Source organism: Mercenaria mercenaria, chromosome 2 (assembly GCF_021730395.1).
Source record: "Mercenaria mercenaria strain notata chromosome 2, MADL_Memer_1, whole genome shotgun sequence".
Taxonomy (NCBI): Eukaryota; Metazoa; Mollusca; class Bivalvia; order Venerida; family Veneridae; genus Mercenaria; species Mercenaria mercenaria.
Genome location: NC_069362.1, coordinates 100,328,346 through 100,355,464, shown reverse-complemented (window position 1 = coordinate 100,355,464; position 27,119 = coordinate 100,328,346). Strand labels below are relative to the sequence as shown.

The 27,119-nt window shown below is 34.8% G+C and overlaps 1 protein-coding gene and 1 long non-coding RNA gene across 3 annotated transcripts; one reads left to right on the top strand and one right to left on the bottom strand.

Annotated features, from left to right (window-relative positions):
• The first annotated feature begins 212 nt into the window (after positions 1 to 212).
• Positions 213 to 27,119, top strand: LOC128555301 (A disintegrin and metalloproteinase with thrombospondin motifs 18-like). 2 transcript variants are annotated; one of them, XM_053537364.1, is made up of 18 exons: positions 213 to 371; positions 4,966 to 5,174; positions 7,773 to 7,862; positions 8,320 to 8,500; positions 9,592 to 9,605; positions 9,966 to 10,066; positions 11,887 to 11,980; positions 14,371 to 14,448; positions 15,338 to 15,498; positions 17,688 to 17,840; positions 20,010 to 20,177; positions 22,877 to 23,021; positions 23,592 to 23,714; positions 24,452 to 24,491; positions 25,507 to 25,569; positions 25,915 to 26,151; positions 26,456 to 26,701; positions 27,024 to 27,119. In XM_053537364.1, the coding sequence occupies exons 1-17, from the start codon at positions 329 to 331 to the stop codon at positions 26,695 to 26,697; spliced, it is 2,142 nt and encodes a 713-aa protein (XP_053393339.1). In that variant the 5' UTR covers positions 213 to 328; the 3' UTR covers positions 26,698 to 26,701; positions 27,024 to 27,119. The 2 variants fall into 2 exon arrangements, with proteins under 2 accessions (XP_053393339.1, XP_053393340.1); XM_053537365.1 differs by lacking the exon at positions 25,915 to 26,151.
• On the bottom strand, positions 3,412 to 4,082 carry LOC128555302 (uncharacterized). Its single transcript, XR_008369961.1, has 2 exons — positions 3,989 to 4,082; positions 3,412 to 3,553 (listed from the first exon to the last, which is right to left on the bottom strand). It is a non-coding gene; the product is annotated as an uncharacterized LOC128555302 (long non-coding RNA).

The following is a 27,119-nucleotide window of genomic DNA, read 5'->3' as shown; positions in this document are numbered from 1 at the left end:
ACCAGTCCCATCCGCACCGTACCTAAACGCACGGACATATGCGTATGTGTGACTGTAGCTTTAGACTTACCTAATACGTTATTTGTTAAAACCTTAGAACATTATTTTCTGTAATAATCAACACAGAATAAATTCATCAAAATGTCAGTACTAATTATTATCGTTAGACAAAGTTCAAACGACATAATTTTTAAAAAATAAACAATTATCTCTGTCGAGACATACAAGTATGCCACAACAAAAACACTAACTTCCGGTAGCAGGACTGCTATATAAATGATCGTCGGCGCTTGTGGTTAGAGGAATTTAAAAGACTGGACAAAGAAAGATGATTTTCCTATTATTGTTTTTCACCGTCTCATTTGTATCAGGTATGTAAATACTAAGTATTTTGATTCTTTCTTTTTTGTTTTGATGGTTATTTGAGTATTTGTCATGTCAAAGGCCCATGAAATAATTTGTTTTGTTTAACTAAAAGAACTCATTTTTCTATAAAACCCACTATCTTGCAAACGAGATATCGTGAAAGTGTTGTGAGACATCAGTTGAAATTCAATCATTTAAATAATTTAGTGATAAAAATAACAAGGTTAACTCTTTAAAACAGCTAGAATATGTACAGCCGGCAAAATAGAGCTACGGGATGTTAAGGTTTATCCGCACGGGAAAATAAGACCCATCGAGTTTTTGCATGAGTCAATACATTTCTATATAGCTCAAATAATATCCTTTCCTTCATTTACATTTATGAAAAGACTATATAGTTTTATTATATACCTATATATATTTTGTTAAAAATACAGCTTTTATTTCACAAATAAATATGAACAGGCAGAAAAAATGTTCGTATTGTACCTTTTGTATGTATGTTGCCGGACTATTTTCATTTAATATGCATGACTTAACACAGTTCTATAAATAGCGCGCACAAAAGCTTCACTTATTTCTATTTCAACATCGACAAACATTTCAGATTTCTTTCGATAACAAACAACAACCCAAAAATTGGAGGTATATGATAAAAGGGTCATTCCAACAGTAGCTAAATCTGGGATTTTGTACTCGGCTCTCGTGGACTTTGCATGGACGGATCACACTCGCCGCTTGCGCGCCTCGTGAGATCCAATGTGGCAAAATCCACTCGGGCCGAAAACAGCATCCAAGGTCGGGCGACTTTTATAATAACCCTATTATATTAGCTTTGCGTACGATGAATATCTTATTATGAATATTTTATTTGAAAATAGGTTTGTGTATACTTACGTCATAGATATACAGTGAAATACAGATAAACCGTTAGAATTTCTCGTATTACTCCTGTAGACCATTGCTTATGTTCCTCAAGCTTATATATCATATCAATAATATCGGAAAAAGACTCGAGCGTGCTGTATTTCGAACTAGCTTTTTCACCTTCATGTTAAACTAGGGAATTTCCATCTTCGAGCTGTCAATGTCCAAAGCTAAATTCGGTTTGTTTATGCTTTGAATTTCGATTTTAGACCTGGCTTGAAGTTAATGCCAGTTCGAAATGTTGACTTGACCTTAAATTTCTGTTTATGTTCTCCAACAGGCTCGAAACGTTTGAAAATTTGAATTTCTACTTTTGAGCAGGTCTGAAATTAAACGCTAGATGGCAATTCGTCTTTTGGAATTTTAGTCTCCGAGAAGTTTCGAAATTCAGTAACAGTTTGAATTATAAATTGGGCATTGGATCTTAAAGCAAGATCATAGTTAAATGCCAGTTCGAATTTCATCGTTTTAAAATTCGAACTTCTATCTTTAAGCAATGTTGAAATTCAGTGACAAAAGTTTTAATTTCAATCTTCAAGATGACTCGAAGTGCCATGCTAAACAGAAATTTAGTTCCGAATTACAATCTTTGAACGTGCAAGAATTCTAGTTAGATCGAAATTCAGCTCTTTCAAAATTGAAACTTCGATTCTCGATCTTGCTTGACATTCAATGCCAGCTATGAAATTTTGAACCAGCTGGATATTCAATACCAGGGCCCAGTTGTTCGAAACATCAACAGGCGATTAAGTTAACGGCTAAATAACTTTAAGGGTTATTTTTGAACATTTCAAAGACTTAGAAAAACAAATGTATGAGGTAAAAATTATGAACACTGAAAATCTTTACAATAGAATCAAAACATCATACTAGTGTTTCCCAACAAGTCTTGTATTTTGAATCAAAATTTAATCGGCAGTTAGTTTAACAGCCGGTTAAAGTTTCGAACAACTAGGCCCTGGTCGACATAAGGCTTTAAATAGCCGAATATCGATCTTCGAGCTGCTGGAGATTTGTAACTGACTCAAAATTAGACATGTTAAGAAGCTGACTTTTGATCTTCGAACTGGCAAAATATTCAAGGGTAATTCGAAATTGATTTTGATCTTTGACTGTTATTAAATTGTACACGAAACTATATAAAACATATACATCAATTTCATTATCTTTAAGCAATGCAACGGTCCTGGATAGATAAGTCATCCGTTATTATTTAGATTATAACAGTGTAGACCGAAAACTCGACAACCTATTTACCTAATCAATAGCGACAGTTGTTATTGACTTTTATAGTGACTTTTATGATTGGTACAATTTTCCCATATTGGCTACTACTGTTTTGACCATTACTCTTTCCGCGCTTTTCTGCGTACTTAACATAATAATACGCGTCAAACGACGAGCGGTAAAGCCTCACACAGCACATGCTGCGGCAACCACGTGACCAAAGACACTGTCAGGGATATTATAAGAATCTTTCACTGCTTGCGGGTAAAGATGGGAATATCTGGCACGTGGATAACTGTTTAGGCGGTAACGAGGCTCCTGCCGAGTTACCGCCTAAACATTTACCCGAATGCCGGATATCCCCATCTTTACCCGCTGCCAGTGATTGATTCTTTTTCTTGCATGCCTTATTTGTAGAAGATATATAGAAAAACTAAGGTTTTTCTTTAATGCGCTATTTTGTTATAGTAGCGTAGGAATTTATGCATTCATTCATGAATTATAGCACGTGAGTCTGGTGTAAGACGAGTTTTTCTAGCACCGGAAAAGCACGGGATAATCCTGTCCGGCATGCAAGGAAATGCCCATACTCGACAGTAGTCAATGTTATCATTGCCCAGTACATTGCTTTGAACATGTTTGTAAAGTGTGAGTTCTGATCATGCTCTGCAATAAACATTATAGAGCAAAAATGCAAACCAATAAGTATCAGTATTGTTAACTCAAGATTCAAAGAGCTGAATATCAAACCCGCTTGAAAGCTGGGAGATGCTTTGTAAAGTACAGCAGACGTGCTAATTTTAATATCACAATGTGTTTGAACACAACGTAAGCATTCAATAGTAAAAGAAATCCAGAAAGAAGCGTATCCCATAAAAACAACAACAAAGATTAGCGTAAAACGTGTGTCAAATATTTTTTTTTGGCAGGACAAAAGACGAAACATGAGTTTTAAAGTAAGAATAATATGAATGCCAGACTCTGCATTCGTAAGGTACTGGTATGGTCTCATCATCTTCATTGTTCGCCCTTCCTAAAACAAGCGCAATGTGCTATACGATCTTTTTGATTTTCATATATTAGCAAAGAGTAAAAAGAAAAATCAATACGCTCGTGAAAATAAAGAAAGTATCACAATTCAGGGTGGGATACATTCTATATTCACAATAGAACAAATATCACCCATTTTATTATAAAGACTTGTAGAATGCATCACGAGAAAAAAAACAGTTTACATAAAATCTCTAAGGATCTAACTCGTAAGAAGAGGCGGTACAGAGAAAATCAGTAGGCTTGAAAGTTCCTCCACATCATGTATAAAAGTAATAATAATAATAATAATAATAACAATGGAAAAGGAAAACAATACGCAACGTTGATAAGGTAGATATAAGTATCATCTCTTACGCGATCTGCTTTGCATCGTACAAATTAAGCAATATTTTTAAAAGAAATTAAATAGATTTACCTTTTTCATTTAGTAGCGGCAATCCGTCTGAAAATTTATCCATAATATAATATTCAGTTTACGAATAAACTGCGTTGCATTTCTAAAGTTTCTGTTGTTATAGTATTTATTGTGACGTCATAACGTCGACGTCACGGAAATCGCCGAGTCAGAATACGGATGTTAACGAGCAAGATTTGCAGACATTTTAATTATCTATACTTACAACTTCTGGACGGTTTATGTAGGCTCAACAACAATTGTGTGGAAAATCCTGTATTATTATACTTCTGTGGTAACTTTCAATGCTATATTTATAAGTGCAATTAAAAAACAATTCAGGAGCTTCTCTCGCTTTTAAATTCAGTTCCGCAATAAAACTCTAAATTAGATATCTATATCATTTAAATTTTAAAAAATATATAGTCATAATTAAAAAAGGAGTGTTGTTAAAGAACATAAGAGGTAACGAGATTGAAATTTCATGAATACTAGTTTCAATAATTGACCGCTATTACCAAAAAATAGGCCATCGACTTTCATTTAATAGTAAAAGAATTTGCCACAATTTGAAAATGCCATTCCTTGTCTTTTTTCTTATATATTCTTCTTCCATGTATATTGATACAAAATCAATGATATGTACCCAGAGGGAGGGAAGATCTATATTCAAATTTCAGAGCCGCATCTTTCTACTCCCGAACCCCCGACGTCGCGCCCTTAAACTGTACTCTGCAGCAGTGTATGTTTGAGCGTGTTTATGATAAATATAAACACACAACTAGATAGAAAAAGTAAAATATATAGACAGCGAGAACAAAACGAATAAAATAATGAAGAAAGGAACTCAGTGGGCAATCGTATTTGAACCATCAGCAGTAAAAACATTCTAAAATTCAAATTAATGTCTATTACATTTTGTAAGGAACACCTTTACTATGCGATTAATTTTTATGTTTAAACTTAAAAATAGCATGTTCCTTGTTTATTATTTTCAGCCTCCGATAAATACGTAAGGCTTGAAGATAAAACCTCAGATCCGGGTTTACCTGAACATGTTACCATGGATGTTGTGAGAAATGGTCGGGTTGTCACCAGACTTAACCTGCAAGAAAACAAGCGTCTGAATGAAAATGCCAATGTTTACGAATCCGTTTATGACAATGGAAAACTGAGGCAAACAAAGAGGGAAACAAAACCAATGACGGTATTCTTCTTTTCTCTTTGATGTAGGAAGCATAGATTATTTTTGTATTCTTTAAAGCGGCGTTGTTTTCTGTGTGCAGTCTGATCAAGATCTACTCTGTTCGCCATTCAGTCAGTACTTTTTAGGTATGCACCCTTTTTAACAGTTAATGGTACCGTCCAAATTTGATAAGTTCATTATAGAAAGTTAGCGGGGTAAGGGTTAATATGATAGGCGTCCGTTACACTATGTAGTTTTCGCTGCTTTTTAAGATATTTTAAATCTGTTGCAAGTATATTTTGAACGTGTTATGCTGAATATTGCACACAATTGTAATTTTCTGTATGCTGACAACCTGTTTTCTATACATGTCTCATTTCATCGAATGAGTATCTAAGAAACAGTTTAACAATTAAGCCACAATGGTTTTTATGCTGAAAATTTCATACAATTAATGAAAAACGTAAACAAAAACTGAGAAAAGTATCCTTGAAGGTAGAAAACATAGTAAGATAAGAATGGAGTTCTCTCGAAATTGGGTAAAATGAATTCAATTTTTTGAAAATGGCCACTGACGTGTACTCTTTAGCGTGCCAGCTGTAAATTAACCTTATACTGGACTCTTATCCCAAATATTAGATAGTTTAGTTGAAAGAGCTGGGTAACGAACTCAGGACCTTTTGGTTTCTTAGCCAGAAAATTTTACCACTGAACCACTGCGTCTGCTCGTTGCTTTAAGTACGTGCTTCGTTTAAGTATCTTGCATGGACTTCACGGAAAAAAAAACACGTGTTCTGAACAAGTTTGTTTTTGTGCAAAGTCCATTTAGTTTTTGGTTCAAGGTTAGTCTAAATTCTAGTGACATTTTGCAAAAGCCACAAAGTGACTGGTATTTGTTTATTCATTATTTATATGCAAGATTATTATCTTTATTTTCCCATCTATTTTTTTTTTTTTTAGATAATTTCATAATTGTTACTTAGATTAAAATAAAGCGAAGGGTTTAATGGGAAATAACAAACACAATTACCATATTATTAACGGAAATTGGTGTTACGTAATGATTGCTTTTGGAGTTACATTCATCAAAGGTTTACTGACACTAAATAGGGAAAATGGCACAAAAGTATGCAGGCCGATTGATGTAGTTATTTCTTTGTTTTGCTGTATAAAGTACATTTAATGACATTTTTTCTGCAGAAATCACATTAGCAGTCTGTGTTTGGCATTTAAGGTGTATTTCCGTCGCAAACGCACTATGTTGGTTTTCTCGTGGCGCGCCTCATATATCTAATATCCACGTGTAGTGCTTTCAAAATGTCAGCTGAATCAGATATAATCTGTCTGTAGTTACTGCACAAATTATCTCTGAATAATTGTTCATTGGCATTGATCTCAAAAAGTATTTGCTTCCTGTAATTATTTTTCTCATTAACTTTCTTGTTATATACTTGCAATATTATCCCACGATTCAAACTTGATAATACTAAATATGTAATAATGGCGGGGAAAAAAAATTCTCATTTTTTCCCAGTTAAAGGCATTGACAGCATTTGATAGCATTTTCAAGGAGATTTTTTTGCATTAATAGAAATATAAGCAAACCTTATTACCCATGTGTCCATACCCACATTTTAGCTGTCAGTTTGGAAGATATACCATAGTGTTGACCTGTCAGACAAACAATTTCTCTTACAAGATACATGACCCCTACTTTTCTTGGTGGAACTTATCAGAATACTAAGCGATTATACAAACAGAATACTAAATCAATCCTTCACGTACACAGATTTTTTAATTTGTTGAAAAATTTCAATCTGTAACATGTCTATGTATTTGGTTTCCCGTTCTTACTCTTACTTCTATCCAAAATATATATTTTGCGGAACAAAATTTTATATTTTAAATACATTTTAAACGTTCGACCGAAACGCATATGGTGCCACACTGCGTCGCCTTGCCGTTACCGGGTATTCGCAGCAAAGAAACGAAAATACAAGTGACAGAATGCGTCTCATAAGAGCATCCAGATGTGTTGATCCTTACCCACGGAGCTCCCGAGTTTGTGGGGTTTTATAGAAAATGTTTTGTGAGCAACGACCTACTCAGGGCAAACTAAAGTGTGTATGTGGTGCCTATGACATGGTCACAAAGTCCGAGCATCGATACCGCAACAATCATTATGTTAATGAGAGTGTTCTTCAAAATGTCGAGCTTTCTGTTCAGCCTCAGATTTTAGGTCGGCTGCATAAAATATTTTTATTTTATTCTTAAATCCCAACGACCCTCCGCAAGGCGACTAAATTTCATTCTCGCTTGAAATAATTCGGCACCAAAGCCAAGTTAGTGACTAAGCTATAGCGATGTAAACAAGTTCTATAAAGTAAAGGTACCAATAATGTTGATTTTGAAAAAAAAAATGATGTTATGACTGGCATTATTCAAGATTAAATTCATAATAATTTTGTTAAGTAGATTGTTTAGTGAAATCGTAGGCAAAACTAAAATAATAAAAATAGGAACTTATTCTATGGAGTCTTCTAAAAGTTAAGATGTCATTTACGTTTTAATTTCTATTTCCTTTCAAAATGTTAACCGCTTAATATATTTTGTCTTCAGGGTGTTAAATATTATCAAGACAAAAGAAATGGAGCAGCATTGAGTGTAACTTGTGAAGAAACACCTACTGGACACTGTAAACGAGCTGTGGTTTGTAATAATTCCTGGCCTTATCTGTTATTAAACAAACAATAAGGGATAAAACACACGTCTTATTTTGAGATGTATGTCATATTTCTTTATCATCAAGAACAGTTAACATTACAAATATTTCTCAAATTTACGCCAAAGTCTTGGTGTTCGCTACCTAAACTTTTAATAATTGCTGTACAGTATACCTGTATACTTTTCTCCATATTTATTTCACCATCCCTGTACATTTAGCTTTCAAGTGAATTCATCAATAAACATTATAATTACGGAGAATGTAATTCACGTTTTTGCCTCGTTTTATGTTGTCATTTCCAGGGCTAGACTGTTTCTTTTATGATCTGACTTAGGATGAAGTAAAAAAAGTAAGAGAAAATTAAAGTAAAGATGCATGCGATTGCTGTTTATTCTGTTTCAAACTGGAGCAAAATTTTATCATATATTTGCAAAATTCCAGGAGGGATATTTAGATATCGGAGAAGACACCTTTGAGATACGTCCTGCAACTCATCCCGCGGATAAACGAATGACTAGCAATAAACGTGACAATCTCCATTTAATATCAAGTGTCGCCCAGTTTAAGAATTCGCATGAAAGGAAAAGAAACACAGAACAAGAGTACCCAAAAGATTATATAGGTAACAGTATAGTGACTATATGTCTTGTTTTCGATAGTGCATAATTACATCATTTAAAAACAGTTTACATTATCATAAACTCCTTTCCCCCATCCTTTCCACTCGAACGAAGTTTTTATGGGTCATCATGAGCTTTGTCGACTGGTTGCAAAATATTTGTGATGCAAACTGCCTCTCAGGGACCTGAATGAAATTTCTCAAATCAAACACTATCGTATTAAGCCCGCCCGCTTAGCTCAGTAGGTAGAGCGTTGGTCTACGGATCGCGGGGTCGTGAGTTCGATCCCCGGGCGGGGCGTATGTTCTCCGTGACTATTTGATAAACGACATTGTGTCTGAAATCATTTGTTATCCGCCTCTGATTCATGTGGGGAAGTTGGCAGTTACTTGCGCAGAACAGGCTTGTACTGGTACAGAATCCAAGAACACTGGTTAGGTTAACTGCCCGCCGTTACATGACTGAAATACTGTTGAAAAATGGCGTTAAACCCAAAACAAACAAACAAAAAACTATCGTCTTAACATGTTCGGGTTTAGCGTCTTTTTCAACCGTTTTTCAGTCATACAAACATCGGTCCCTGCTTGTAGCAGTGAGCGCTGTATCAAGTTTGATTTTGCATCAAGCCTTAGACTATTAGATGATACTCCACATAGTCTGACACCTAGTACTATCATTTAAATGCGCAAAGAGAGGAAGCTTCACTTGAAATGTCAATGTGTATACCTCAGTTTTATAGAGGTGGGTGCACCGTTATACCATTCACTGAAATACGCTTCTTTCACTAAAATCTAGCTTTTATGAAAGTTACCATTTATTCCAAAATGGGCAAGGTCACTTGGATGACTCCACGCAGTCCTCAGTTCTTCTTCTTTTCCCTCCACCAGTTCATACTCTTTTCAGTTTAATTTGTCTTCACATATTTGATGCATCTAGTAACTCCAATGACAGCTCTAGTTAAAATATAAGATTAAGTATTGTACATGTCTAAAAGAATGATTAAGCATTTTTCGTAGTATTTGTATCCTATAGAGTCATCATTCGTTTGGGTTAGCGTCAATTTCGTTAAAATTTATATAATTTTCTTTTGCAGAAACCGACAAAACCGTAAGTTTAAACTGCTTGACTTTGATTTTTTGGACACTAATACTAAAGAAACCCTTGTTTTGACATTTAGTTGGGTCTTTTTCACCTTAATGTTTCTAACGTCATACTTTTTAGCATAGTTGGAATATGATTAAATTTCTCATAAACGATAAAGAGATTTTAATAGGTTTAATAGGAAGAATTGTTACTACAATTATTGTAATTTAGTGTTTATATTGTTAGAGCATGAGCTTATTTGAGCCGCACCATGAGAAAAACAACATAGTGCATCTGCGACCAGCAGGTTGGTCTGAATCCGGCAATGCTGGCCGCAAACGCACTGTGTTGGTTTTCTTATGGCGCGGCTCATTTATACTGTAGATGAGGACTGGCAAAACGAACATCAAGCGGCAATCTGAGACATCAAAGACAGAATATGCTGTGGAAATCATTGTAGTCATTGATCCTTACTTGTGGAAAAGGTATGCACACTTATTTATAAAAGTAATTCTATTAAGCAAATGTGAATTATGCATATATACGCCAGGACGAGAATTGTATATGTTTCTTTACTTGTATTGTAAGAGCAATATTTAGTCTAAAAAATCCCCGAGCAATAGTTTTGAATAATGACCGGCAAGTCATTCAATAAATATGTGATATTTACCGCACAATGTCAGACTTTCTTATGTCAGTTTTTTTTTAACTCTGCTATGTATCTTTGTTCTTGTTATGTCTTCGTTCATAGCGTACATTTGTTGAAAAGCATCTTATTGAGATGGAGTCGATTTGCTCCTTAACCTCTACCTCCTAACAAATACAAGCAACCGTTTCTTTTTTTAAAAGGATGTAATTACGTTTACTCCGGTGTTTCTTCAGGGCCAGTGCCTGCTCCGCATGAGCGCGACGAGAGATGGCACGGTGGTACGATGGCGAAGCGCGAAAATAAGATGTCGAAACGCAACAGTACGATGGTGAGAGTCCATAGTACTGTCGCGCTTCGCCATCGCACTGTCGCAACCGTCCGCTCGTCCGTCTAATCTTTGTTCAGACTATTACTTTGTCGTGCATTGAGGAAATACTTAATGCTTGCTTCATGTGATGGACTATTACAAACAAACACGAGATCTCTGTCTGGAATGTCAATGTCACACTTGGCTGAGAAGGTTGGCCAATGTTCATAAGAGTTCTTATCATATCAGTTACATGTATTACTTTTTATTTTCTCAATAACCTCTATCTCCCCACAAATACAAGCAACCGTAGCTTTTTTTAAAGGATGTAATTAGGTTTACTACGCCGTAACGTTAGGGCCAGGGCCTGCTCTGCATTAGCACAGCGAGAGATGGCACGATGGTATGTTAACGAAGCGCGAAAGTAAGATGGCAATACCTGGACAGTATGATGTCAAAACGCGACAGTACGATGATGACAGCCCATGTATTTGTCGCGCTTAGTTATCCGCAATCTTACTGTCGCGCTTCGCCATCGTACAGCCACGGTTCGCCATCGCACTTTCGCACCAATCCGCCTAATTTTTGTTCAGACTATTTCTTGTCGTTGAGAAAATACTTTATGCTTGCTTCAGTGTGATGGACTGTCACCAGCAAAGACCAGCTCTATATCTGGAATGTCAATGTCACACTTGGCTGAGGAGGCTGGCAAGGGTCATAAGAGTTCTTATAACATATCAGTTATTGCCTTTTATTTCCTAAATGAAATGACTATTGTCAGACTAGGGCCCTTAAGTAAGGCTGGGCGATATTTTGCAACGCGATATTCGAAGGGGCGACGTTCGGCGGGACGGTATTCTGCAAGGCGACGTTCGGTGAGGCAAGGTTTGGTGGGGCGATTTTCGGCGAAATACGTTCGATGGGGAGACGTTTGGCGAGTCGACATTCGGCAGGGCGACATTTGGCCGGCGGCGTTCGGTGGTACAACATTGTCGGAGCGCTCCGACTTTGGGGGGAGCGGGGTTTTGCAGGGAGACGTTCGGCCGAACAACGTTTGTCGTTGTGTCGCCACGACAGAATGAAATAACGAAATGACACAAATCAGCCACCATAGTGTAGCAAGTTTTACTACCTCTCATCAACTGATTAAATCAAATCGACTTTGCTAACGTATTGCTTCGTTGTGTTTTCTGCTTCGAAATAAGACCTTCTCAAGGCTTAAAGGTTTTGTTTACAATTAAAAGAAATTAGTTAGTTGAGCCGAAAATTTTATTTTCTTTCTGTGATCATATTTTTGGATGGAAAATGAATCTAATGTTGTTAATCTGAATTATTTCTCCATTTTACAGGTATTTAGACAAGACAGAAGCCACAAATGGTATTACTAAGGAGCAAGCAACTGAATATCGACTGAGAAGAAAATTCGCCCACATCATCAATGGTGTATGTATAAGAGCTTACCCCTAAATAATTAGCATTTCGATGCTGAATGAACCGTAACAGAATATCTAAGTTAAACGTATAATTTAAATGCTGAACACTGTGGTGGCTGATTTCTGCCATCTCGTTCTGGCGTGTTGGCGCGTTTGCAGGGCGCCAGGACGCCAGGACGCCAGGACGACAATTATACGCGCCAAGACGACACACAAGGCATTTGTCGTTCTGGCGGGGGCACCAACACGCTAAATTGTGAAGTTGTCGTCCTGGCGTTCTGGCGTCTTACCATAGAACACTGCCAAAAATGTAAGTCTAGTATACAAGTAGTCCAAATGTAGTCCTAATCTTTCGCCCTTTCCTCGTGCCATTTCTCAATAGTATAGACGTGTTTCTATTACACAACTGCGTTATAATATTTTTTGTCTCAAAAAGAGACATTGAAAGAAGCGAAGCAGATTGTAGGTGTAGTTTTCGTATATAAAAGTTAACACCGCTTATTCTTTTTCTTTTTTCTATAGTAGCGATATACTAGTAGTTCTTTGCGGGAATATATATCTTTGGAAATCTGATATGCTAGAAAATGTTGAAAAAACGTTATTACGCAACGTTTTGGATTTTTTACTATGAAATAAAATAAAAGCCGGATTTAGTGGTGTTCAGAATTAAACGATTTTTTCATGACCCTCAAACAGTAATACAAAGGCTTAATTTGATGGCTACATACAAGAATGTGGGCACCAAGTTGCATTATATGTATATTTCCATATAAACATTTACATAGATACATGTTATCAAATAAGTATATACTCGTCTAGCAACGTTTTATTCATGTTCTGTATGTAACAGGTATTGTCAGCAAGCAAATATTGTGAAATCATTAACATTCGTGGGGGATTAATTTTCGTGGATTTCGTGGTTGATTCAATCCGCGAAATTTAATCCCAACGAACAAGTAAAATTTTATGTTCAAAAGTTGAAATCCGCGAATTCATATCCCCATGAAATTGCAATTTTGACTAAAACCACGAAATTTCAGCCCACGAAATTAAATGATTTTACAATATTATGTTAGATTGGTTTGGTTTTCTTTATTTTCATTTAACTCGTTTTTTCGCAACAATATTCTTGCGTCATGCTAATTTGCATTGGCATATATTATTATCCCCCGACGAAAGTCGGAGGGATATAGTTTTGGCGTTGCCCGTCCGTCCGTCCGGAGCCATATCTAGAAAATAGTTGGGAGTATTTATATAAAACTTCATAGACATGTTCACCACTATGAGTTTTTGTGGCCCGTTAAGTTTCAGTCAGATTGCCCTAGTAACACCAGAGTTATGGCCCTTAGAAGTTTCTAGTGTTAACTATATAGGGTACAATAAATATGGCAATTTCTGCATCATAACTTTTGATATATTTGACCTAGAACTATGAAACTTATAAAGAATTTAGATCACCATAATGTGGTTGTGTACACACAATTTCGTTCAGATTTATTTTGTAAATTAAGAGTTATTGCCCTTTAATTGTATAAAAATCCACATATTTGTACATAACAAACTTACCATTTGGTAGAATTTCATTAAATTTCTTTCATTCTTTTCCATGAACATTTATTGTAAACATGTGAAGTTGTGTACCCACACCTGGTCACCCCCTTACCTTGATCACACACCCTCCCCCGCCCCCGACCCCCCCCCCCCCCCGCCCCCACCCCCCCTCCCCAACAAAAAAAATCATTCCTTATTTTAGATTTTTTTCAAACAAATTGAAAAGTTATGGGGACCATCAAGTTTCAGTCAGATTGCCCATGTAACATCAGAGTTATGGCCCTTAGAAGTTTCTGGTGTTAACTATATAGGGTACTATAGATATGGCAATTTCTGCATCATATCTTTTGATATATTTATTTCCATTCCTTTTTTTTTTTTAATGTTCAAACCTTCAACATATTAAGTCGTGACTGCACAAACCTTGCCCTCAGCCATGTTCAAGATATCTAACTTGATTGTGTTCTCTTAAGGACATCTGTGCCAAACCACTCAAAGACAATATTTCGTTCCAGTTAAACTTCAAGCTCACATTTCAATTAACTTCATTTAATTTTAAAAGCTAAGCTTATTACAGTAAGCATATCCCATTCATAATAAATTCTTTAGTCAGGATCAAAGTATCATACATTTATTATGTACTCTTTGATTAAACATTTGTTTTCTGTTAAATTGATTTTGACTAATGAAATTATTTGCTTATTATTAACATCCTTAACTTTTTGCCGGATATATTTTTTTGCCATTCCTCACCACAAACCCTTTCGGCGGGGGATACCAATTCATCGAATTTGCTTGTTGCATGTAAGTTTTCAGGCAGTTGTCATAACATTTGCTGTATGATTACAGGTCAGTCTTAGATACGAATCAATAGAGGATCCGGCTTTCAACGTATACGTGACGATTTCAGGATTTCAGTTCTATAAGGTACATTGCTAATGTTTACATGCAACAATTTTTAAGTAAACTATTTTAATAAAAAATGTCGTATATAACATGGGTTAAAGTAAATAAACACTACAAGGACTAGTTCATGGTAAAGTCGCAGAGTTGCGCATGTTTCTTTTAAATCAGATCAATAGATGAGCCGTGCCATGAGAAAACCAACATAGTGGGTTTGCGACCAGCATGGATCCAGACCAGCATGCGCATCCGCGCAGTCTGGTCAGTATCCATGCTGTTCGCTTTTAAAGCCTATTGGAATTGAAGAACCTGTTAGCGACCAGCATGGATCCTGACCAGACTGCGCGGATGCGCAGGCTGGTCTGGATCCATGCTGGTCGCAAACCCACTATGTTGGTTTTCTCATGGTGTGGCTCAGATGGTTATCACAGTTAGCATAGTACGAGTTACATCGTTGTATTCATGTTTAACTGATTTTTTAATACTTAAGACATAAACATTAATTTTTAATTTGATCAAGTGATTAAATATTTATCAAAATATTTTTTACGGCAAAACACTTGATCATGACCTTCGGTGTTAATCAAGATGAAATTAAAAATATCAATTATCTTTTAATTATTTTTACCTCCGATCATATAAGGCACTTTGTTCAATGTTAAATGGTTAGTGTTCGAACTGACCGGCTTGTCAAATATTTATCTTATACAAAGGCTTTTTGACAATTCTAGTGCAAAAAGGAGGTTCCTTTGTTCCTTTGAGTTATATATGACAAAATATATTTACCCATAACCATCCCTTTTGAGAGATGTAACACATATATTCTTTCGCATCCACAATATATTCATGGAATATACTGCAAAAATTTATCATTTCTAACGGTAATTTAAATTTTGTGTTAAACACGACACAGACGGATGACGAGAAAAGTCCTGTTCCAAAAGAGGGTAATGCACCTATATTCAAGGAAGGAGAGCCGTATGTAGATTCTATATCATATGTAAACAATCTCATGGCTTGGCAGTCTAAACTCACTGGTCTACAACATGACGATCATATAATGGTATTCACGGGGTAAGTCTTTTTACCGTAACAAAATGTAGAAATTATACGCCAATCCTTGGCTTATCTTTCCGTTTTAAACTGATGCAAAGCCTTGTTTAGCTTTTAAGTGAACGTCCATCAATATTTGACTGTACAAAGGCTCGAGCATAAACATGCACAGTGCCAGAAAGTTTGCTTATATATTCTTTGGATAGGTCTACATCTGGTATGTAACAACATTATGATATTATGTTCCAAACAATGTAAGTATACGATATTAAACACTAGTTGGTGCGTGCGAGTAAGCTTGTCGTTTAATAACAACATTATGTTGAATTTTGTTGTTGTTGTTTTTTTTAAAAACACCTTGGTAGTAAATATTTAAAATTTTTAAGGTAAACGTTTTACATGATTTTCATGTTTATGGTACCAAATACGTAAACAATCTGCTTATCACAACATATTTACAAATTATGGTGTCTATCCAAAAAAGTACTGGAAATTCTTAAATAGTCTAAAGCCACGCTCGATGCAAAACCAATCACCTAGTACCTTATGTTTTACGGACATTTCAAATCAATTAACACAAATACGATTGTTGACGAAAATAATTTGGATATTAATATTACCACTTCTCAAGAGTCTAATTTGTATCTAAATTCTACTATAACAGAATATGAAATTCATAAGTGTATTGGAAATCTTAACAATGGTAAAGCGTCAAGTCCAGTGGATAGTATTACTAATGAATACATAAAAAGTACACAAGATATTTTCATTTCAGTTTATACGAAATTGTTTAATTGCGTCTTAGATTCAGGTTTTATACCAAGTTCGTGGTTAGAAGGCATTGTTATCCCAATTTTTAAAAATAAGGGTGACTCTAAACTTCCAAGTAACTACAGGCCAAGCCAATAACAGTTTTAAGCTGTTTAGGGGAACTCTTTACCTCTGTTCTGAATCAAAGGTTAACATCTTACCTAGATCAAAATAATATTTTAGATAAAAACCAGGCTAGCTTCCGAAGGGGCTACTCCACGTCAGACCATCTGTTTGCCTTAAATACCATAATCGAACTTCTTAGGAAGAAAAAACACAAACGTCTTTGTGCCTTTGTGGATTTTTCGCAGGCCTTTGACCGAAAATGTGATCTCTGTAGTGGTGATCAAGTCGGTTCTGAGTCACATTACTTGCTCCAATGCGATTTTTTCTCTCATCAGAGAGAACATTTTTAATTGCGTCAGAACTAAGTGGTACACCATATCTAACTTTGAAGCTATGTTTAGCATCTGAGAATACAATTACACTCAAACACTTGTGCAAATTCTTGAAAATAATTATGGAAAAATTCAACTAATTGTGTATATCACTAATACCACTATAAATGTGTAAATTCTGGAAAATGATTATATCTTACTTTGTATAGCACTAATACTATTATATATGCACTTGAAATCTATGTCGCTAGACAATCACAGCGGTAACTGGAACTTATTAACTCGGAAGATATTTGTTCTTTCTTCCTTTCCATAAAAATATTTATTATAGAGAAAGTTTCTTTTTACCCAGATTTTGCAAGTAATAACAACTTTCTCGCGCTAGGATTTGGTCCTACTTTCAGCCTGCGTACTCTTATGAACCTACTTGATGATAAATAAAAAAGTTTACACAATCTACAGCAAAGAAACTATTTTAAGAAATTCGTGTGTACTATAATAATTTATTAATGGAGCGTGTTTATTTTGTGCAAGCGCCGACTTATACAATGTTTATATAGTGGTTTATTTTTAGAATGACTGTTGCTAAATTTATAAAGGAACTATTTTCGAGTTATAGGGTCAAAATCAAAGAGCGTAGCTAGAGACTCACTATCTGTAATAGATGTCTCTCCCCCTTGTACCATATACAGTCATACTTAGTAATTAACTCTCCGATTTGTTATAGTATACAGTATATATGTAGCAATAACATTTTGCTTTTTAGTCACTCTCTTGTACCGGAAAATTTCAATGTTGAACAAATGTTTCTTTGTTATACCCCATGTTGTATTCTGTATGATACTTGGGTGAAAATAAAGATATGTTCTGTTCTGTTCTGTTCTATTCTGCTGCGATTAGAAGCGAAAGAAAGCTTTAATTCACTGATGTTTGAACCAGTTGTCAAAACATATTGCCTCTTTATTAACATTTGATATTGTATGCAGAACAGTCTTATTGCAGATGCGAACTTTATAGTAATGGAAACATCTCCGATACATCTGTTGCGGGCACGGCTCCCATGGACGGCGCGTGTTCTTACGCAAGGGTCTCAATTCAGGAGGAAGGGAGTTATTATGCGACCACTGCTGTTGCTGCTCACGAACTTGGACATAAGTAATAACTTTCATCTTCGTAAAAAGTATAAATAGTGGCTTTTGAAAGTGTGTACAGTATATGTAATAATCGTCTGAATGTACCGAATAATTACTGATAATAACATTATGACAATAATTAGAGTTGTATGCATGAATTATTAAGTAATATTATACCTCACATAAATGCCCAGTGCAAATTTTCCATTACTAGTAGTTTGACTTGAATAATATATCATATTCCCAAATACACAAAATCGTTATTTTCTTTTCTACGCATGTGATATTATCCGTATTATAATATCACCTTCGCAATAGCGCCATTTTGTTTTCTCTACATGTGATATCATATATATATATATTGTAGGGCTACGTTATTTTTTTTTATTATACCTCACATAAATATCCAATGCAAATTTCCCATTAGTTTAACTTGAATAATATATCATATTCCCCAATAATTTTATATCTCATGCGCAAAATCGTTATTTTCAGTTTCTGCGCATGTGATATGATACATAATTTCATATCACCTGCGCAAAAGCGCTATTTTGTTTTTCTGCGCATGTGATATTATTTTTTCATATCTACCGTTGAGTGATTGAAACTTTTGCACTGAGTAAAAGACTGAAACGTTAACTTTTCAGAAGATGTGCTTTTATAATTTAGGATTAAAATTTCTTTCGTTTGTGAACCTGGTCGATTTTTCTTTTATTAATGATTTGTTCTGCGTGCCAAAAATTTCGAAAACAACTTTTTATCAAATATTGAATCGAAACAATTTTCATGAGATTGGAAATGATCTAACTAAGAAAATAAGTGCTCACACATATATGTTTCGTTTAGAAATAATATAGATATCGCCGTTTTTCGAATGTTACTGCTAGCGATTTCAGCAGTGTCACACTGTTGAAATAATTATGCGCATAAACATAGGATTCAGCGATATGCAATCGTCTCGACTAAATCTATCAAAAATGTCTTATTACACAGAAGAGTTGCCACCCGAGTGCCAACAAGTAAGCACTCCTTAATTCAGTCTCCATTATTTGGTAATTCATTTTTAACGTTAGATAAATCATTTAAATCATTATGTTGATTTTACAGTAAATGTTTGACCTTTAATGTCATTTCGGTATAATAAAATAAATATTGCATTCCTGAGAGGGTGATATGAAAAATGTTCACCCCTCGAAATATGAATATAGACCTCGGCTGGCGCCTCGGTCGATATTCATATATCTCGTGGTGAACATTTTTCATATCACCCTCTCAGGAATGCAATATTTATATACTAGTGTTCAGGCATGTGTGAACCCTATAAATATTTCCTTTTTTTTTTAATGATTTGCTCTCTGTGCAAAAACAAAACTCCGAAAGCAATTTTTTATCAAGAAAGTTGTCGCCGTTTGTTTTCGGATGTTACTGCACTAAAGGCAAAGCTAAAATACGTGCATAAATATAGGACTTTATCAATAGGGTAACGTCTCCGCTAAACCAATCATATTGCATTAAAAATGTTGTACAGCAAATTCGCCACATTTCAGAGTGCTCTCTGGTAAAGACTCCTACCGTATTTATTTTATTTTGAAGTTAATAATCTACTTTGTAATGATTATCTTAATAAATCATTTAACTCATTACGTTGAATTTCAAGTAAAATTAAAGTTTTGAACTTTTTATGCTTTCGATATAATAAAATAAATATTGCTTTCGTTAGAGGGTGTATGTAAAATGTTCAACCCTCGAAATATAAACACAATTCGACTGACACCTCGGTCGATATTCATATAACTCGAGGTAACTAATGAATATTTGAAAGAAAATAAACTATAATGTATTTATAAATAAAATGCACAGACACTCTTGAAAATACCAAACTTTCGTATACTAGTATTTGTTTCCTTTTTATTCGCATATATAATAAATGCTGGATAATAACATCGAGGCTGGGCTTATAATCATTTTTAAAATATTGACATACTGAAAAGCTTATGTTTCTAATTAACAATAAAATGATGAAAACAAGTTATCCGAAATTCTAAGTGTTATGTAGACAATTTCCATGTCTAAAAAATTACATAGGCAATCTAAAATCAGAACTACATGTCATGATGGCAAATGTCAGATAGCGACTTTTCCTGAATAGTAAACAAACTTGTATTTGTATCAATATTATATTATTTTGCAGTCTGAATGCGAGCCACGATGGCAGTGGAACGTCAAAGGATTGTGAAGCAGGTGACAAATATATCATGTCACCATGGGTAACTCAGTTACTGTCATCAAAAAATTACACCGTGAACCCATGGAGATTTTCACCGTGTTCTATTGCATCTTTCAGGTCATATTTTCAATCGTAAGCACTTTTATATATATTCAACGAAATACTGTGTTTAAAACAGCGGAGGTGTGCTTGACAAAAATCATTTCAAGAACTACCAAATTGCATCTTTTATTACATACGATTTCTCAACGTTATATATTCTCTATCACAAAATCTTATTGAAGTCAAACTGCTGATGATTCTGTTTTTAGCTTGTAATATTTACTAGCAGTATTGTTAAACGTTGCAAAATGTGACACTGTGACGTTGTTGTAAGTTCCTCTCCTTTTTATTTTAACAATTTTTGTCAGGTTATGGATTATTTTTTTTCCAAACAGGTTATTGGTATTCCCATAGGAATTAATTGTGCGCCACTTGTCACAGACTTGCTTTTATATGACTATTAAAGAGATTTTATGTTAAGATTATTGCGATGTTTATCAATGACTTTAACAGCACTTCGCGCAATCTGGAAGATACATTAAACATGGATAATCCGTATTTTGCTCCTGTTGTGGCTAATATATAACCTAGAATGCTTCAGTTAAATAAGGCTTGCGATGATGCTACCATTGTTTATTTTTATATTTACATCTCTCCGCTGATTATGGTATTATACGTACGAAAATATATGATAAGAGAGATGACTTTAATCCTTATATTGTCAATTTCCCTTACCCTGATGGAGTTTTACCCCGAGTCAGCTCTTATGGGGTTTATATTTTACAGCTTAAGATTTGCCAGAGATTTTAGTCATGTGGAAGACTTCATTCTTGGTAATATTGTTATTACTAGAGGGCTACCGTTATCATAAACATTGAAATTCGTTTGCTAAATTTTATCACCGTTATTTATAATTAGTGATTAAATTCAAAAGAAACTTAAGGACTCTTCTGCGACAATGTATTTCACATCTTGATTTTTATGGAGATATTATTTGCAAACTTCTTAAAACTCTCAGGCATAGCCATTTCCGACCAATATTTCATAAAATTAACAAACTTTTTATTGCAAGAGGCTATAATCGTATTGTTTTGAGGTACACTTCATGGTAAGTGTTTAGCCCTTTTATAGTTGGTCACACTACGCTTCTCTCTTTGATTGTGTGATGACGGAACAAGTGGGGACTCCATGGTAACTCTCTTTGTTTGACGGATTGGTTTGATACTTGCGCCCTGTCCTGCTTCGTTGTGCCCTAAATGGTTTTTACCTCAATGCTCTGTCTTCTACTAAGTCATCGTGTACATGTTTTACCGTTCTGTTGGTTTTGATTTATATATCTTTACATGAGCATATGTTGTGTTTTACAATGTGTTCCTGTTACGTATGTTAAGGATTCACCTGACTAGGAGTACTTTTTAGCACCGCCGTATGAACACATCTGTGGATGTAGATACTTTTGATATGTTTAAATGCTCAACTCGGGGCTAGAGGGCTTGGACGGTAGCATGCATTTCATATACCGTCCATGAACAGGCTCAATCAAACACATCTGTTGATGTCTCTGAATTGTTTTAGGTACTTTTGACATGTGTAAATGTTGAGTTCTGCTCAACTCGGGACTAGAGGGCTTGGACGGTAGCATGTATTTCATATACTGTCCATGAACAGGCTCAATCAAACAGAGCCTGCAACATTTTCACTTTTGTCGTTTTGAATGCCCTGTTGAGTTTCCACTTTTTTCCTATTTTATTTACACTGTCTTGAAATAAAGGAACATGGAAGGGCATAAAGAGTTAGGCTTGGCGCGAAAAAGCTAGTTTAAATTCCCAGTGATTATTTAAACTGACCGTTCCAAGTCGGTATCTTACTGTGTTCCTCCTTCGTGTATGTTTTGTGTCTTTTTGTTACCTCTGTGTTATTATTGCATTCGTTTGTGTTAAATGTGTACATGTGCTCAGCCGCTGTGTACATATATATAGTTTCACATATCCATATTTCCATGTGGAGTGCTTTATTGTCGGCTAAATTATTTGAATGTGACTTCCGGTCGGACTGTTTTCGTTTAGTTTTTTTTAATTATGTGGATGTTTTGCTGTATTTATTTAAAGTCACTCTTCAAGGTCAAATAAAACTTTGTTTCTGCTCCAATCCTTTTAATTGCATCGACGGATTTTTTTATTACTACACAGAAATGTTCAAATTGTTTTTTCACCGGCAATACTCTGTCACCTGTTTCTTTTATTTTTGGATCACAGAATACCTTAAATGCTGATTTATGTTATACATTTCCGCATAAACTGGTGCTTCGGCTTATTAACTCATTTTTCCATAAACAGACCCAGCAATTATTAAGCTTAGTTGTTGATCTGCTTGCTTTATTATATTGCACTTTACAGACTTAATTTACATAAGTTAAAATGTAAGGATCGAAAATATCTTGAAAGCCCAGAACAAATCATACACAACCAGAGTCACACAGAGTCACACAGAGTCACACATTGCAAAGCAGGCCTATCAAAAATAGAAATTATAGTGGAAATATGTAGCAGATAATGTCCCATTTAGGAAATTACTTGGGTGAAATCATTTTTTTCTGACCTTTTGTAAACTAACTAAAAGTAAATGGTAAATATTTTTAGAGATGACATACATTTACGCGATACAACACATTGTCGGATAAAGGCTTCATTAGCAAATCGTTTGTAAAATAAAAAATACTTTTGTTTCTTTTTTATTAACTTCATTAGTATAGATAAACTTAACACAGTTTCTAAGTATCTCCAATTAAGGGAGGACGGAAAGTGCCTGACAGACCATGGAGACTACTATGATAAAACGGAATGGGACAAGCACAACAAGAAGCTACCTGGTGAACTTCACAGTCTTGATCAACAATGTAAACTGATCAATGGAGACTACTCTGGTATTTGTTCTGTAAGTTTTACCATAATATGTGCTATTTTTTAAGAAAAACATTTATTTATATATTATCTAATTCAAAAGTAGATAAAAGCGGAAATTTTCTTACAGCATTATTTGAATTACGTAGTTCTATTGTCTAATCCGGAAAAAGTGTAACGGCTACAGTGACCACTTTCTTACAACACGATTTGAATTACGTAGATCTACATACTAATCTGAAAAAAAGGCGAGGGCGAGAGTGGCCTATTTCGTACATAAGTATTTGAATTACGTAAGTATACAGTCTAATCTGCAGAAAAGGCAAGTGCAAGAAGTCTTACAGCATTATTTGACTTATGTAAGTCTACAGTCTAATCTTCGGATAATGCAGATATATATTCGCGTGAGTTTTCGTTTGTATGGTCATTTTGGAACATGGTGAAAGCCTAATACATTGTTATATTGCATCTGATAAATTAAACGAGGGTCAGTATATGTTAATTTACATAGTTTCTTCTTCAAAATAGGTAAAAGTAAGTATTTTGACGCATAAATTTACAGTCTGTTAAAGTTATTTTATAGTATCACAATATTATTTTTCAGTCCGGATTACGAGTTACAGATGAAAGGATATGTCGAGAGTTGGAGTGTACTTCCAAACATGTACCATGCTCCAGTCATACACCTGCACGTGGCTCACCATGCGGAAACCCTTCTGAGAAAAAAGTAGCTTCCATTTGATTCCTAATTCATCAAAATAATGATGAAAAATTATCCCAAATTAATGAAATATTAAAATGAAAAAAAATAGAATCACACTTCAGCTGACACACCTGAAATGTTCCTTTTTTGAAAGAAAACAAAGAAAGAATTGTTTCTTTTTCGACTATTATTACAACTTTAAATGAATATACACCAAGTCACATTTTCATATTTTCGCCCGCCCGCGTAGCTCAGTAGGGAGGACGCAGATCTACAGATAGCGGGGTCGTGTGTCGAATGTTCTCCGTGACGATTTGATAAAAGACGTTGTCTGAAAGTCATTGGTCCACCACCTATTATTAATGTTGGGAAGATTGCAGTTACTTGCGAACAACAGGTTTGTAGTGGTACAGAATCCGGGAACATTGGTTAGGAACAGAACAGAACATATTTTATTTCTCACAAAAAAAAAGCTATATACAGTTTCTAGTGACAAGCAATAACATTTTAATAGTCACTTGATAACGAAATTGTGACATTAAGAATACAGATATGTCCTAATGAATGGATGGAAAATAGTTTTAACTGCCCGCCGTTACCTAACTGAATATTGTTGAAAAACGGCGTTACACCCAAAACAAACCAATGAACATTTCATATTTATCATAAAACATATAGCAAAGTGTACATTGTGAGAAACCAAAACATTGTACTGTTCATATTCGTAGTAGACTTGGTTAGATTTTGCCTTTTGTTTTCAGTGGTGTATCGATGGTAAATGTGTTGCAAGAGTGATCGGAGGTACGTCTATTTATCCGCCCTAATAAGTATTTATATATTTCACAGTCAAGAGTCGCGTTAAAAAGGACCATCAGGTTGAAAATTTTCAAAATATGCTTTCGGAATACATTTGAAATTTAACATATCAAAATATTGTATCTAATGTAAATTTCATGTTTATTTTTAGTCAAATATAATTAAGTGAAACATCTATGACGTGATCATGCAAAACTGAAGTTTTCTTCTGGGTCGACACACAGAAATTAATATGCTACACGACTTAACTATTTGCCATGGCATGTCTGTAGTTTAATAAATTTAGAGTACAGGACAAGAATGGCATATTTCTATCCAGATATGAATTAGAATTATTATTATCATATATAATTTTGAAGTTATATCCTCTCAGTAAAAATGTTAATTTTACGACAAAGTCTACATAATACAAGGAAATAAATTATAAAAACATAATTTGCTTTATCGTTTTTATCTAAACCTTATATAGGTATTAAAAGTAGTCAAAGCTACAACATATTACAAGTCACTTTTATTTATCGCCAACGTTTCGGCTACATTAACCTTCCTCAGGGTACAAAATATAAAATGTAAAGGAAATCTCATGCAGACCAGGCAGAAAAAAAGTCCGTATTGTACCTTTTGTATTGTATGTTGCCGGACGACTTTCATTGAATATGCATGAGTTGACACAATTATATTAAAAGCGCACACCAAAACATCACTCATTTCATTTTAACATCAACAAACAAAATTTCGTTCGATTACAAATAAACAAACAAAAAAAGCCGAAGTATATAGTAAAAGGGTCTTTACAACAATAGCTAGATCTGGGATTTTGTATCCGACTCTCGTGGATTTTGCATGGACGGATCACACTCGGCGCATGTGCGCCTCGTGAGATCCGATCTGGCAAAATCCACTCGAGCCGAAAACAGCATCCCAGATCGAGCTACTATTATGATAACCCTATTATATTTAGGATTATTAAAATGAATAACACATTTTAATTTATCTGCAGGTACAACCGCTCAACCGGCAACGACAAAAAGTGCACCGACCTCGAAAGTACCGGAGAAACCAGGTATCTTAGAAAGATTTTCAATTTTTGTAATAGTGTTCGCTTGGTTGCGTTCTATGCTTCCAAAAGATCTTTTTCTAGTTTTACTAATATTTAACAGACAGATCATTAATTAATAAAGTACATTGATATAGCAATTTTATTTCAAACATGGGGATATTGTTAACAATGCCCAAAACAGTTTAAACAATAAAATGGTCCCCCCTCTTCGTTTATTAGACGGTTTTGCATTTTTGTCATATTTTCTTTACCTGTTTTTCAATTGAGATTTTCTTTCCCTTTATTTAAACTAAGAATTTCTTTACCTATATTTCAATTAAGATTTTCTTTCCCCGTATTTCAATTTAGGTGAAGACTGCTTCAGCACAACGGCCATGGGATATAAAGGCAACAGAAAAGTGACAAAGTCTGGCAAGGAGTGTACCCCTTGGACAGAAACAGCATATCAAGACTCATCAAGTTACCCAGACGCCTCTGTTACTGATGCGTCAAATTACTGTCGAGCTCCCGATAATGACGCACAACCCTGGTGCTTCTACGCGCAAGAGAAATGGGAACATTGTGACATACAGAAGTGTAAGCCGGGTAGGTTACCTTTACAAAATCTTCATGCTTTTGTCCTGAACATATTTATAGCTAAAATTAGACCATTTTCTTTTAAAAAAAAAAACTTTATAATTACGGAGAATCATATCTGAACAGATTAAGCAAAGTAATGCCACTTTATAGCAACACAAGTGACTGGAAGCATAATTTATATTTAACATTAATCCAGTTTCAGTATATTCCCTCAATTCATCGATATTTTCCGTAAACCAAATCAAGATTTTAAGCTTTATACGTTCTGATTTTTAAATCTATGATAAAGCTTTTATATTTTTTATCTCAGCGGACTACGAATGTTTCCAGACTTCAAATATGTACAGCGGAACGAGGACTGTGAGCAAATCTGGCTTTACTTGCGTCAGGTGGGAAAGTACCGACTTTACTGACCCTTCCGCTTTCCCCGATAACAGCATAGCTGATGCCGCAAACTACTGCAGAGACCCGGATGGTACTGGCCAACCTTGGTGTTTTGTTGATAGTAATTCAACAAACTGGGGGGTATGTGACATACCAAAATGCGAGTAACTCGGTAAGTACTTACAACAAATGAATAGAACAAATACGCAATTTAATAATGTGGATATATTTAATAGAAAGTGTGCATCATTTTAAAACACAGAGAATCTAGTTAAATGTTTAGATTTTGAATACGAACTATGTGACATACAAAAAAATGCGAATACATTTCTTTTGTATTCTTCAAATACATTAGTAAGTATTCGTTAGTTAGAATAATCAGATAGTTTCAGAATATGAAGACTTGTCGAAATGTGAACACTGTTTTACGTAATAAGCTGACTTTGCCTGGATATCTTTTACAAATTCAAATACATCTATTCTTTGTTTTTCAGGATGTGATAAGTATTCGCATATACATTACAAAAATGGACATTAAGAAGTACGTGCCAAATTGAGTGTATTAATACATTATAAAAGAAGCAACATTA